The 12,946-nt window shown below is 41.0% G+C and overlaps 2 protein-coding genes across 3 annotated transcripts in view; both read left to right on the top strand.

The window, feature by feature from the left end:
* agfg2 (ArfGAP with FG repeats 2) overlaps positions 1-12,946 on the top strand; it is an 80,753-nt gene that overhangs the window by 12,922 nt on the left and 54,885 nt on the right. The gene's annotated exons all lie outside the window — the stretch shown is intronic.
* si:ch73-335l21.1 (insulin receptor substrate 1-B) overlaps positions 1-12,946 on the top strand; it is a 37,429-nt gene that overhangs the window by 850 nt on the left and 23,633 nt on the right. Inside the window, exon 1 of one of the 2 annotated variants that reach the window (XM_064328884.1) lies at positions 7-828. The exons of the other annotated variant lie outside the window; for it this stretch is intronic. Coding sequence (XP_064184954.1) covers positions 783-828 — 46 coding nt within the window. The 5' untranslated portion in view covers positions 7-782. Of the gene's footprint in view, positions 1-6; positions 829-12,946 lie in introns of those variants that run through there. 2 annotated transcript variants of the gene reach the window in all.

Below are 12,946 nucleotides of genomic sequence, written 5' to 3'. Positions count from 1 at the left end.
CTGCAAAGCGAGAAAGACTGCTACTAGAGCACCACAGTATTCACTGCCCAGCGTGTCTCTCCAGTTAGCTTCAGCTGGCTGATTTGTTAATACTGCAAATTATAGTTGGTTAACGTGTCACTATACTGTTGTTTAACCACTTTTGTATCATTGGAATGAAACAGTAAAATATCTATATATTTTGTCAATTTTTTACTGCTGTAGTTAAAGCACGCCTAGTTTTAACTAAAATGACGCGTGAATATTGCTAGCTTGCTTTTAGCTAACATATTGCTCAGTGCACGCGCTGTTCTGCAGAGCCATTGACTTAGCTAGACAGCAAAGTGTTTTGGTTGCATGGATGTTGCTAAATAATTATGTTGCTGCATGATTTCAGTTAACTATCGGTGTTGTTAGCCAAGTATTTTGTGCCCGTTTAAACAGCTCATTACTGTGTTGGTGGTCCACGTTGGTAAACGTTTTAATGTTGACTGCAAGTTTTTTCTGGTAGTTTTATGTGCTTGCGTGTAGTGTATATTGTGCATAGCACTATTGACTCACGGGGAGAGGGAAGTCTGCATTAGAAAATGAACTCCGTCTGTTCTCCTCATGTTCAAGTTGCCATATGCCGTTGTCCCGACCACCACCCTGAAAATACATTATATTTTGTTATATACGTTAAGGGCTTATATGCGCAAAAACACTCAGAGTATGAATGAGCATCTAGCATGGCACTAAGAGACTGGGAGCAAATCTATTAAAAACAGAAGCATCGTGCCTCTGTATCCCCGAGTACACAGCCCATGTCGACTGAGGCCATGCATTTTAAAACGCCAAAATCTGCGTGGCGTAAGTATGCTAATTGCTTATTTGTTTTGATTGTTTCGTTTTTGCAGAGTTTACAGTATTGGTGAACACGAATGAACTGAAGCAAATTCGAGTGAAATGTTTTGACACTTTAACTGTGTAACTAGTGGACGTTAACTGCACATGCAGCGTTAAACACGCGAGCAAGCTATAGATTAGAAAACTGAACCAGTGTTCCCCTCCATTAGCGAGTGGTAGAGTCAAAGTGGCTATGTACTGCTTGGTCACACGCTTAATTGTGTGTGAAAATGTTACTCGAGTCGTCCGTATTTCTATACAGCTAGCCAGACGTGTAACCATCATTGCATATTAGCGCATTACATACATGTGCTGAAAATGACACGCCCCTGGAGAAATCCACACTGTCATTACTGACTGCTACATCCGCTTTTTTTTACAAAATGAATATACCCGTTCAACAAAGTTTCACATGAACATAATATTGACAGTGGTTAAAGGAGTACCATGGTGATTTTCACACTTTCTCGGTTTTATGTGCTATTTGCACAAGAGGCATTGAAGGAACACAATGAGCAAAGTATTAAATATGTCCGTTCTGTATTTTTGGAGAAATATGCGTTTTAAATTCATCGTCCTATTTTCAACCGGTTGAGAAAGTTGTCATTTTTCTACGTCACGAATACAGTAACCACTCCTATTTCCACACCCCGTAAAGAAATCTGACAGGACACACCTTCCTGCTGTTCAGACAATGCAAATATTTGACTAACGTTAGGTTCACTTAAATTAGAGTGCCTTTAGATTATTTCTGGTTATATTCATTTAGCTAGCTAGCTAACGTTAGCTAGCTAGGAGGTTTGCTTTCATAAGGCAATGTTATCGATAACGTTAGCTTGCTAGTTTGCTTTTATGAGGACGTTATAGTTGTGCTTTTATCTTAATTTGTCTAGCTAGATAGCAAAAATTATAACTGGATATAAGTCAACTTCCTTACCTTAGCTATCTATCGATACTTGATATACTACTAAGCTAGCTAGCTTGTGAAAATTCAGTCTCCCAAAGAGAGCGCGTATCATGGGGGTAGCTATGGTAACGGGGCACGGTCTGTCAATCATAGCTAACTGACAGTTCTCATTACCACGCCCAGACGGTTCGGGTGAATTTTTATATTGGGAAATTTAGGCTTAGAAAAATACGTTTTAAAGTACATTGAAATGACTTAAGAATAAAAAAAATATGCACATTTGTTTTGTTGTTGCCTGAAGACAACTGGGAAGTGTCACGTTCAACCACCATGGTACTCCTTTAATTAGGGGCTTCAGCTATCTTGGGGAGGGGGTGGCTTGTGACGAAACAACATGTGACGCAATCTTGGCAAACAGATTTGAGTTCAAGGTACTTATACCTGACCCGTTGTTACACAAGGAGCTGATTAAAAACTGAACGCTATAATTAGCCTCGGTGGTGGAGATCATACTCTCAGAGTTGATGTAAAGTTGCCTACTTCCATAACCAGTCAGCAATGGTAACCATATAGGAGTCAGCAGAAAGAGTATGCACTAGGCTTGACAGGGCTCTAGTCTTTGGCTAAAGGTAAAGGATACAAATGAGGGTGGTGAAATGGTACTTGGGGAGGTGGGAGGTGGGAGGTGGGCAATCCAGTTGGTGACCATAAAGCAATCTGCATAGTTAACTAAATAAACAGCTGTTGAGTCGTTGGCTGTTTTTACACCTGTCTTTGGCAGTCTGACTGCTACTTAAGTCCAATTTCTTTGTTTTTTCTTTAGTTTTTTTTTTTTTTTTTAACTATTGTGCAGCTGTGGTGTAGTGCATTACATGGTTAGTTGATGTTGGGCTGCCCTCACACTGTCTAAGGTCTTTTACCTATTGTCATGACTTGGTGAGTCAAATCAGATTCCTTGCAAACTTACATTTCCCTTCAGTTCAGACAGACCCAACTCATGTGATGTACACTTCCGAAGACAGACATATTAGGAGAGCTAAAAGCATAATATAAATGTTGAACTTTTCTCATGTTGTCCATGGTGCAAAGTATGTTTTATGCCTAGTTGCCAAATTTAGTTGTTAACCTAAATCAAAACAGATTAGGTGTAGATTGCTCAAGAAACATAAAAGTGCAAACCAAACAGAAAGGAAGCCAACAGCTTCTCTTTGGTGAAACAAGAATGCCATCTCTGTATTGCAATACAGCACTGCATGACGTGGAATGCATGGGTACTCTGCTTTTCGCCATGGCAGAGACTCTGCTGCCTAAAGTAGACCACATTGGTCAGTGCACATTGCTGCATGTCATTCTGAGTGAAAATAGCTGTATCCATCCATTATTTGTCAATTGTCTGTCTGTTTTGAGCACCTTATGGTATATCATAGAATATTAAAATACGCAGATGGCGTTTTTCTTCTTCTAAACAGAGATGCCCCACCACTTTAAAAAAGTTAGATATATAAAATGCATGCATGTGTGTGTGCTTCCCTTTTTTATGTAGAGCTACTTTCTGTCTGGTATTGGTGAGTAGTCTTTGCTGTTCTGTACTTGAGGAGCCCCCAAACAGTGTGGCATGTGCACCGTTACAGAAGGCCTGACAGCAGGAGTGAGGTGGAGTAGGTTAGCCAAAGTGGGAGGAGCTGTGGAGGCCAGCTTTAGGAGTTTTCTCCTGTAACCAAAGTTTATGGCGTAATCTGAAGCTCACATGTACAGTTGCAGTTGAAAGTATTCACACCCGTCACATGAGGAGGTGGAGACTTGGGTAGGGAGAGATGATGCAATGGAGTGGATATTTTCCCTTTTAATGGTCCTTATTGATCATATATCTTTGTCGGCTGTGGATCATTGCAGTACCACAGCACTGATATTCTGGACATTCGTGGGTCTGAAGAAACATTCTGTTGTTGTACAACTCCAGACCTACGTAGCACTGATATTAATGGATCAATTGGTTTGATTGAACACTTTTTAAAAACGCATGTCAAGATTGAAGTCTGTGTACCAAAGAGACCAAGCCTTGGGCACAACCTTCAGAATGCAACACGCCATAAGGACCTCACAGCTAAATGGCGATCACTTATGAACTTAGGACCATGTTAGGCATTGTTTACAGATGGATAAATTCACCTGTTTCAGAAGCAATATTATCAGCTGGGTTTCTTGCTGGCAATAACTGTTGAGTCCAGTACTTAGAAAGATTTTTTGGGCTCAATACATAATTCCCACCATGTCTTTGGAAATATATCAATGGGTTATCAACAGCATTATACTGTAGTATTGCCTAATTAACTGGCATGATAGAAGTGTGGAAGAGAATAGGAAATGAGCCTTAGGGCCTAAAGGCATTACTTTTTCTTCCCGCCTGACAGTTAAAAATTTGTGTTGACCTGAATGCCACCACTCTCTATAGACCTAACAAATGAGTAGTTTGGTTACTGTGAGGTACTTTCTACATTTGATGAGCACGTCTAGACTCTTGATTTCCCCAGTCTACCAAGAGTTACTTCACTGTCTAACTGATGCCCTCAAATAACTTGCAAGTGGCGTCACTAGCCAGATCAGAAAAAAGTAATTTGACACAAAATAGTGAAATATCGTCTCTCAAAATGCGAAGGAGTGAATTCCACTGACTGGCACAAGTACGTGATTCCACACAAAGCTGCACTTGAATTTCTGCTTCAGATTAGCTCATAGCGACTGTGGTGTTCTGTCATCTTGGAACTAATTTGGATGTTAGATTGTGAAGCCTGGAAATAAAAAAAACAACATATTTTTTATTTTTTAAACAGTTATTCAATGGAGAAAGTTATTCATTCTCCATTAAGCATTGCCGGTTTGACAGCCATTAATAACTAGCTGGGTACCCAGACACTTTTTACCATGTCTTATTAAAGTAAAATACAAAACAAATGTAACTCAGTTCAGTGCAAATGACACAATAGGGTAACAACATACTGTAGTGTAAACTGCATGCTTCAATGTGGAATACCGTAATTTGTTTCTGTGTTTGGCAGTGTAGAACTCCACAGTGGATATTTGTGTTCTGTTGTGGTGTGGAACAGCACAGTGTATTTCAGTGTTCTCCTGTAGTGTTTGCAGAAAGCTGGTGGCGCAGTCCTGATCTTTCCGGTAGCTGGTGTTAAAAGGTTAAACCCCTAAAGTGGTGCTCATCTCCCTAATTAGACGGTAATTATTGTTGCTATGACAGAGTGACATATCCAGTGGGAGCACAATGCTATTTTAACACCTAAATCCAATGCAGTGATCCAGATCACGAGAGTCTGGCCAGGTCTGGAAGTCTGGACACAAAATGTCTGAATACATGTTATAATCCAGCCCACGTTCTGCGTGGCCCTTTGAACAACTGCTCCGGGACTAACTGTAACTGCTTAAAGTATAGCTTTGTCACTGTTTTAACTTGAGGCTAAAAATATCAGATCACTGTATAACTCAAAACTAAATGGGCCTCGGTTGTATGCATGTAATATCAAAAGTAAAAAGTTTGACAAACCTCCTGAATGGACTAAATGGAAGTTAATTTTGACTGATTGGAAAATTGCGTTGTTTTAAAACTTTAAATTCAGCCCGATCCATTTTCCTAAACATAGCCCTAGGTGTAACCCAACCTCTAAACCACTATTTATTTATTTTTTGTAATTGGAAAAATAATTTTTCATATCATTTCCACTTTCCAACAGGCACCAAATGTAGTGTCCGAATATTTTTTGGCATGGGAACATCAGATTCCCTCCCCCTGTTTGTTGACCCATCATTTGTTTTGATGGTAATTCTAGACAAAGAGCCCGACAGGTGTTAGAATAAGGACAGACTGTCACCTTCTATTGAGTCATTAGGAGCAGAAATGTGCCTCTGTCACCAGTAGTAGTGAATCCTAATTATTCCCTTTCAGTGCATGCGTCAACCATTGCACTGGGCAGCCCACCTACGGTGTGCCAGTAGGTCCATGGTGCTAGGGGCTCTTCTCACTACAGCAAGCCCAGCTGGCCACCTGTACTGATGATATCCTTTGACGTAACCTTAACCAAGTACGTTCCTTGATACAGTGGCGGATAAGTGCTCCCACAAAATTGTCAAAGGGGGAAAAAACAAGCAAAATTTGAAATCTATCATAAACTGTTTTATAAAGTAAAGCACAGAATTTCTACCCTCTGATGTAGATTTGACCCTCTTTCATGCATTTCCGATACTGTAATTTTGCCAGTATACCCGTACATGGGAAAGAGCAAGAATTAGTTAATGAACTTGGCTCGCTGCTATCATCTGCTAGTAGGGGTTTACTTTGCTTAAAGGTGCAAACTGCATGAGAAAAAAGATTGACAGATGAGAAATTGGTGTAAATACTGGGTGAAATCATACAGACAGGTATGTTGAAAGGTCATGTGAAAGGCTTTAAAATTTTGTGCGTGCCTCACATACACTATGTGTTCCGCTGATGAAGACCAGATTGCCAAATCGTGTCCGTGACTACTGCAAATATTTGGAATGAGCTAAGTATTCTTTTGAAACTATCGATGTGCTGGCCAGTCATGCTTTTTTTAACATTTACCATGGCTTTCAGTGCCCAGAGAACTGTATATTCTTTTTTTTTTGGTTTTGCGGACTAGAGCACGTCATAGCATTTGTGTCAGCCCACGCACACTATTCATAGCTCTATTTTGGTTATCACCCGTAGCCCAACCCTAATTTAGTTGTTCATTTTTATTGTAGTGATATTGGATATTAGCACATTTTATATAGTTTTTTCAATATGTTACAGTGGCCTGTACAAATCATAAGAACCGATTAATGTTAATTCAGAATTTCAACACATACCCATGCCGTTTCAGTCTTTTGCTCTTGAAGAGATTACATTAATTTAGTAGACACTCAAAGCCAGAGTGACTTAAAATATAGGAGGAACATAAAGTATTCTAGGCATTGGCCAATAATAGCTTAAAACAAACTTAATAGCATTGTCTGAAAAACTATGATTATGGCTGATGTGATGGCCTAATACAATGACACAACATAAATGCGATAGAGTGGCAACACATTTGATGGACCTCTGAAGCTATAAATTAAGTGAAAATATCATGCTTATAAAGTAGCTTGATCAGTCATCTGAGCCTCTTTTATTTATTATTTATTTAGAATTTTTTGCCTGCCAAACTCAAGAAAGAAGAAAAGCGATACACACACTCTGTAGCCCTCTAAAATCATTCTATCTCCTTAATGGTAAACTAAACATGTTGAAAGAATTTGTCCGTGATCATCCACTGCTTCCAAAAATGTAGAAACTTGAGAGGTACTGGCATTGGTCAGTATGGTCAGAGAAATATTGATTATTGGTATTGACCCCATATTGTGCATCCCTATTGCATTCACCTGATGCATATGAGTAGTAGTACCTGACCTGGCTGACAACATTCCCAGACCAGTGAGTAAAGATGCAAAACCGTTAGCACTAGTGCAAGATAGCTATGCTAACCATGAACCAAAGTACAAATGCTGCATACACACAGACTGCACCCATAGCAAGTTCAAAGAAGAGAAATCTAGAACCATAGAAATTTAACTTAAAACCATAATCTAAATTACCAGTACGTAGAATACAAAAGGAGGGTGTACTATAGGGTGGGATAGAATGCAAAGGGAACCAAGATGCAATCTGAAGAGGTGCGTCTTGCAGCTGCCTTCTGTATTGGCTACAGGGATTTATTGGTGCAAGCAGGGAGACTGACAATATGTTAGTGTATACCATACATGTAGGGTGAATTAATGCATAAGAAATACTGTAAGCTGCATGACTTAATTGATGTATCCATTCCATATGTGGTTATGCAGCAGTGCTGGAGGGTTGGTGGAGATAAGGATGCATGGACAGACGTAACAGGATGATATAACAGACATAAGGCTGGGTGAAGGCATGATGTGAGCTAACTGATAGCTATTTCTTATCTTCAGAGCAGGACTTGTTATTTCCATTTCACCCTCTGTAGGTGTTTTTCTTTTAACCTATGTAGTGTAGTGTTGTAAAATGAACTTGTCTGCATTGTGATTAGACTGTCTTTGTTGTGCTGTACATTATGTGCAGTACAATATGTGACATGCTGAATTTGAGTCTTGGACTTAAACCATTTCCAACGTACTTAAGATGGGTTGCCCTGATTGTAGTCACTGATGTGGTATGGATCTAAATGCACTGAGCGCAGTTCTGACGACCTGAATTGATACCTGCATCGCAACCTTGAAGTGGTTACAGAAACAACATGGCCCAGCCATTCAACCAATAACCCTCCATTCGACCCATTCACCCCCCTCTCTCCCCAGCAAAGTAAACAGCTTAGACCCTGATGTGTGTGCCATGATAACAAAAACCACATGTGTGAAACGAACCTCATCGGAGGTGTTGGTGAACTCTCTACGGTGGGGACCGAGGGGCAGCAGGGGGTGGGAGATGGACAGGGACACTTGGTTGTGAAGTTGCCTTTTTTCCTGCTTAGAGTGGCACGCACTCATGCACACACAAACATATGCTTACACACACACACAGCTGTCCTGCATCTCTGTCTGCCCCTTGTCTCTTTGCCACTCTTTATAGGAGAAAGAAAATGGGCTTAAATTTGAGTTTAACTATTTTCCATTCCTTGTGTCTAAGTGAGCTATCATCAGGGATCTATGCTTAGTCATCACAGTCTGCTTTTTCTTCCCAATTGTATCGAATTCTCGTCTCATGCATTTGTTCTGTTGATGTGATTTTGCAGCTTGTTCCTATTCATCCCCAACAGAAACAGAGACTCGGCTCGCAATCAGATCTCTCTCGGATCAATAGAGCCGTGCCAGTATTTCCTGCAGCAGGCTGCATGACTAGGCTGCATCTGACGATCTAACGGCTAAACTATTTATTTTACTTTACTGTACAGCAATACTGCATCTTAAAGAACACCGCAACACTCACGCAGGGTATAACATGACTAGACTGCGTGGCGCGTGAAAGGACTCCACCAAGGCCATTTTTCACCCCACTGTGCTTTACCCTCTATGTGCTGTTTGTGACCTACTTTCATGCGGAGACTGAATCATAATCAGTGCGTCACTGTGGCCAATCGTCTGGGTGGTCAATATCCCAGTGGTGAGCCCGCTTTTCATGTGAGAACTGCAAACAGCCCTTATGGCCCCAATAAAACCCTATTGATAATGGCCACTGGGAAATACTGCAATGTCAAGGAAGAAATGAGACTCGCTTATTATAGTCTCACGTGCCGTCTGCTTTGGAATGAAGAGGCGTGGGATAGATTACGGTGGATCTCAGGACAGAAGCAGAAGTGAAGGATGAGTGGATAGAATATTAACAAATGGGTTTTTTTAATACATAGTTGGGCATATTTGTTAAGCTTGCATAACTAATAAAAATTATCAGTACAACGCTGCCAGCATACCATGTGCCAAGGTTTTAGCCTTGGCGTGCTTTAACATTTCAAATTGTCCCTTGTTGCTAACTCCAGACTTATGTGGACTTTGGTTTCTTTCCTTCAAAACAAGGAATAGTCTGTCAGGTGTAATCACCAACGTCGGCATCATCCTCGCTCAGCGCCTCTCTTATCATTATATTGTTGTTGAGAAAGGTGCAGTTTAATCATGTAATAGTGTGATTCACGTCATAAAGGCCAGTGTGATCTCATGCTGGTGTTTCTGGGTTATCATTTGTCTCCATTTACAGCCAGTAGTTTCCTGCTCAAAATCATGACAGCAGGCATTGTTTGTCACTGCCTGAATATTACCGGAGTAAAACGTGTCTAGTATTAGTAGTATGAGTATTAGTTCTGGTTTCATGTTGTTCAGTATGTATCACCTGGGTCCGCTATTAAGTGGATTAAGTGGATATGAAGAGGAAATCGCTTAAAGTTTCATTTTGGATGCGGCATTTGAATTCTAACATATGGCCTTCTGATGTATTGTTTTGGTGGGGACAATCAAATTTGTTGTCATATGTTGTTCATTTGCTGTCTGCAAGGTGTGCGGCAGTTTCCATATTCACTGAAGTTCGTAAAATGTGATTACGCCTGTCAGAATTGTATGATTCATGTGAGTCGGCAACTCCCTGAAGGCTGGTTGCTTATTGTGTAGAAAATTCAGACGGGGAAACCTCAAGATAAAGGAACCACATGGCTGCCGGGTGGTTTAGCCTTAAGCAGTGATTCACATTGCAGTGACATCCCCATGGTGTTGGCAGCGGGTCCTGATTGTGCCGGTAACTTCTGTGGCCAGTAGCCCTGCAGAGCAACCAGAGGTGGAAAGTCCAGGGCTTGTTTCTTCCACCGATTAACTCAATCAGCTGATTTCACTAATTAGACTTACCTCCTGGCTAAAGAATTTTGCTAATTAACAAGTCCAGGTGATTGGAACAAAATACTTGGGAGGAATTTTACTCTGTGAACCTGGATTTACCAACTCTGAGGGTGACACATTAGGAAGGGAGGGTATCATTCAGTAGGGATTTCCACATCTCATTGAAAAAGAGCTCAATTCTGGCTGAATGGTTGTGTGCAGTCTGCCAGCACCAGCTGCACTAAACATGCAGCTAGTCCTTTGCCAAAATGGCTGCCAGGTTCAGCTGGTAGTCTGCAGAGTGAGAAGGATTGGCTATCTACATGTGCCATGAGTCTAGCGCCCATACTTGTCTACACTCCTCTAAATTGACAGAAGATGTTGCAGCAATGAGGCAAGCTTACAAATATGACGGGTGTTCCAAAGTGGGAGAAAAAAAAGTAAAAGGGGGGCGGGGGATTGCAGCCTGGCAGTGCTTTGTGCAAGCTGTTTGTTGTGAAGCCATTTTTAATCCTTGTATAGTCAATGCTGAATATCATTAATTGTCATTTTTTAATGAAAGGTGTCTTTGAGCCCTGTTTATTTATTTTTGCATCATGTAAAGCAGCCATATATAATCATTGTAACACATACACAATATAATACATTGGGGATCTATATTTATGGCACCAGTATCACTGTTACGGAAACATGGACTAGCAGGGTGTGTTCTGTGCATTTGAATTATTTTTGTGTACCTCATAGTTCTCTGAATTGAGCTGTGTTCTGTTTAGCTACCCCACTTCATCATGTACACACACAATGGTGCGTGTGCTATGTAGCTGAATGAATCATTTCTTATTTTCTCCTGCTTTTTTGTGCTCTGTTTTGGAAAAGGTGCCATGGTTTACTCATTCTGATGATCAAAGGGAGGGCTGAAGGGCTCTCCATCTCTTCAAAACTCAAATGACGCACATGACTCAGTCTAATGTATGTAGCTAGTCAATGGAACTCTCCTTTCAAGATGAGTGTCAGACTAAGACAAGCCCTTGAAGCTGAGTTTTTTGGAGCTGGTCTGCGTTTTACCTGGGAGGGAGGTAGACTGAGGAATACAAGATGGAAGGAGAGGGAAAGCCTGAGGTGAACCAATGGAACTGTGCTTGTGTTTATGTTCTCTTGTCTCTGACTATTTTTTAAGGGCTGTCACTCTCTCAGCTGTTGTATTCTCCCTGCCTTTGCTCTACCTGCCTTTTGCCTTTTCATAATAGTTGTATTCATTGGAAGCACTTGAGTGATTCTGCATTTTAATTTTAATTAATTTTGTGTGAAAAGGAGTTTCTGGGTGGCTCATCCTGATAAAGCACTATTTGAGTGTATGGATGGGCCCCATGGTTTGCTGTCGAATTCAAAATGTGCCAGTGCTAACTGAGCACGTGAAGTTTCTTTCTTTTTGAGCGAGGCCAACATGCAAACTGCATTGTGATAAGCAGCACTTTGCATTCTGGCCGTAGGTGTAGACTACCCATGTGTAGAAAGACCCGATTTAGCAAGAGCTTTGTTCCCACAGCCGTACGAGCTCTGAATAAGCAAGCTCCGCGTAAGTGACAAGTAACCTGTATTTTATCTATCTATCTATCAATCAATCAATCACAGAGATGAGCGCTTGTGTGTTCTCCCCAGATCTGCAGAGACACTCCGACTGGGGGGGGGGGGGGGGTTGGGAATTACACACTGACCCATTGCTCTAATTCCAGTGTTCATTCAGGCAGTGGCCTTTAGAAAACTCGAATGTGTCCAAGCCATGCAGTGCTAGAGATGCACTTTAGAAACAGCAGCCTGTGGAAACCCTTCAACTGTGCAGTTATTCTGGGCCCCCAAAATAATAGCTCACCACTGGATTGGGGGGGAAAAGGGAAATGAACACATGCCGATTTCCTCTTCCATGCCCACAAGTAGATGTTTTGGAAGCTGGAGTGGAAATGTGAGTCAGGCCAGAAACGAGCTGTGTTTCTGTCATACATACATATGGTTGTGATTGGCCCGCACAGTGGAGGTGCAGAGAGACAGAAATGCCCACAAATATGAAATGATTTCAGACTGGTTCTATTACTTCAGTAAAATTCAGAAAGTTGTTGGTCATTGGGGTCCTTTATTCAAGTGGTATTATTACAGAGAGAGCGAGAGTTAAGAGTGTGGTAAACTGAAACGAGTAGGGGTCTCTCAGTGGTTGCACTGGACAAGTAAAACTAGCTGAACCAGTCTTTGGCCCTGAGTCTGAGTCACACAAGAATTAGGCCAAGAGAGCCAATTGGTTTTTTTTGTTTGTTTGTTTTTTTTTACTTTTAAACTTTTTAGGATCTGATTGGGATGAGAGTTGGGATGAAACCATAATAATTAAATGGTTTGAGGCATATTGCTACTAGCTATGCACTACTAAGGGTGAAGCTCTGAGTTTCATACTTAAATAACCAACATTAGTCAGAGATCTGAGTCCTAACAAAAATGATTTTCTACTACTTCAACAACTGGTTTACAGGTACAAGTTTATGCGACCACACAATAAATGCCCGAACTTCCATAGTGTGTCTTCAGAAAATAATTTTTCTTATATGACACAAGACAATTAGAAATCAAAAGGGCCCCCAGTTTTGTTTAATTCGTCTTCTTTGTTATCACTAACCTCCCGGAGTCCCAGTATTGGCAGATCTAGCTAGTTTGCAAAACCAGTTTTGTTGGCTAATAATTTATAACTCCAGAAGTTGGCTAACGGGTAACCGTAACGGCTGCCCCCAAGAGTGCGGCTGCCTTGCTGAGGCAGATCGATGT

This window comes from Anguilla rostrata, chromosome 3 (genome assembly GCF_018555375.3).
Source record: "Anguilla rostrata isolate EN2019 chromosome 3, ASM1855537v3, whole genome shotgun sequence".
Classification (NCBI taxonomy): domain Eukaryota; kingdom Metazoa; phylum Chordata; class Actinopteri; order Anguilliformes; family Anguillidae; genus Anguilla; species Anguilla rostrata.
The sequence above is the reverse complement of the archived record's forward strand: the minus strand, read 5'-3'. Positions and strand labels throughout refer to the sequence as shown.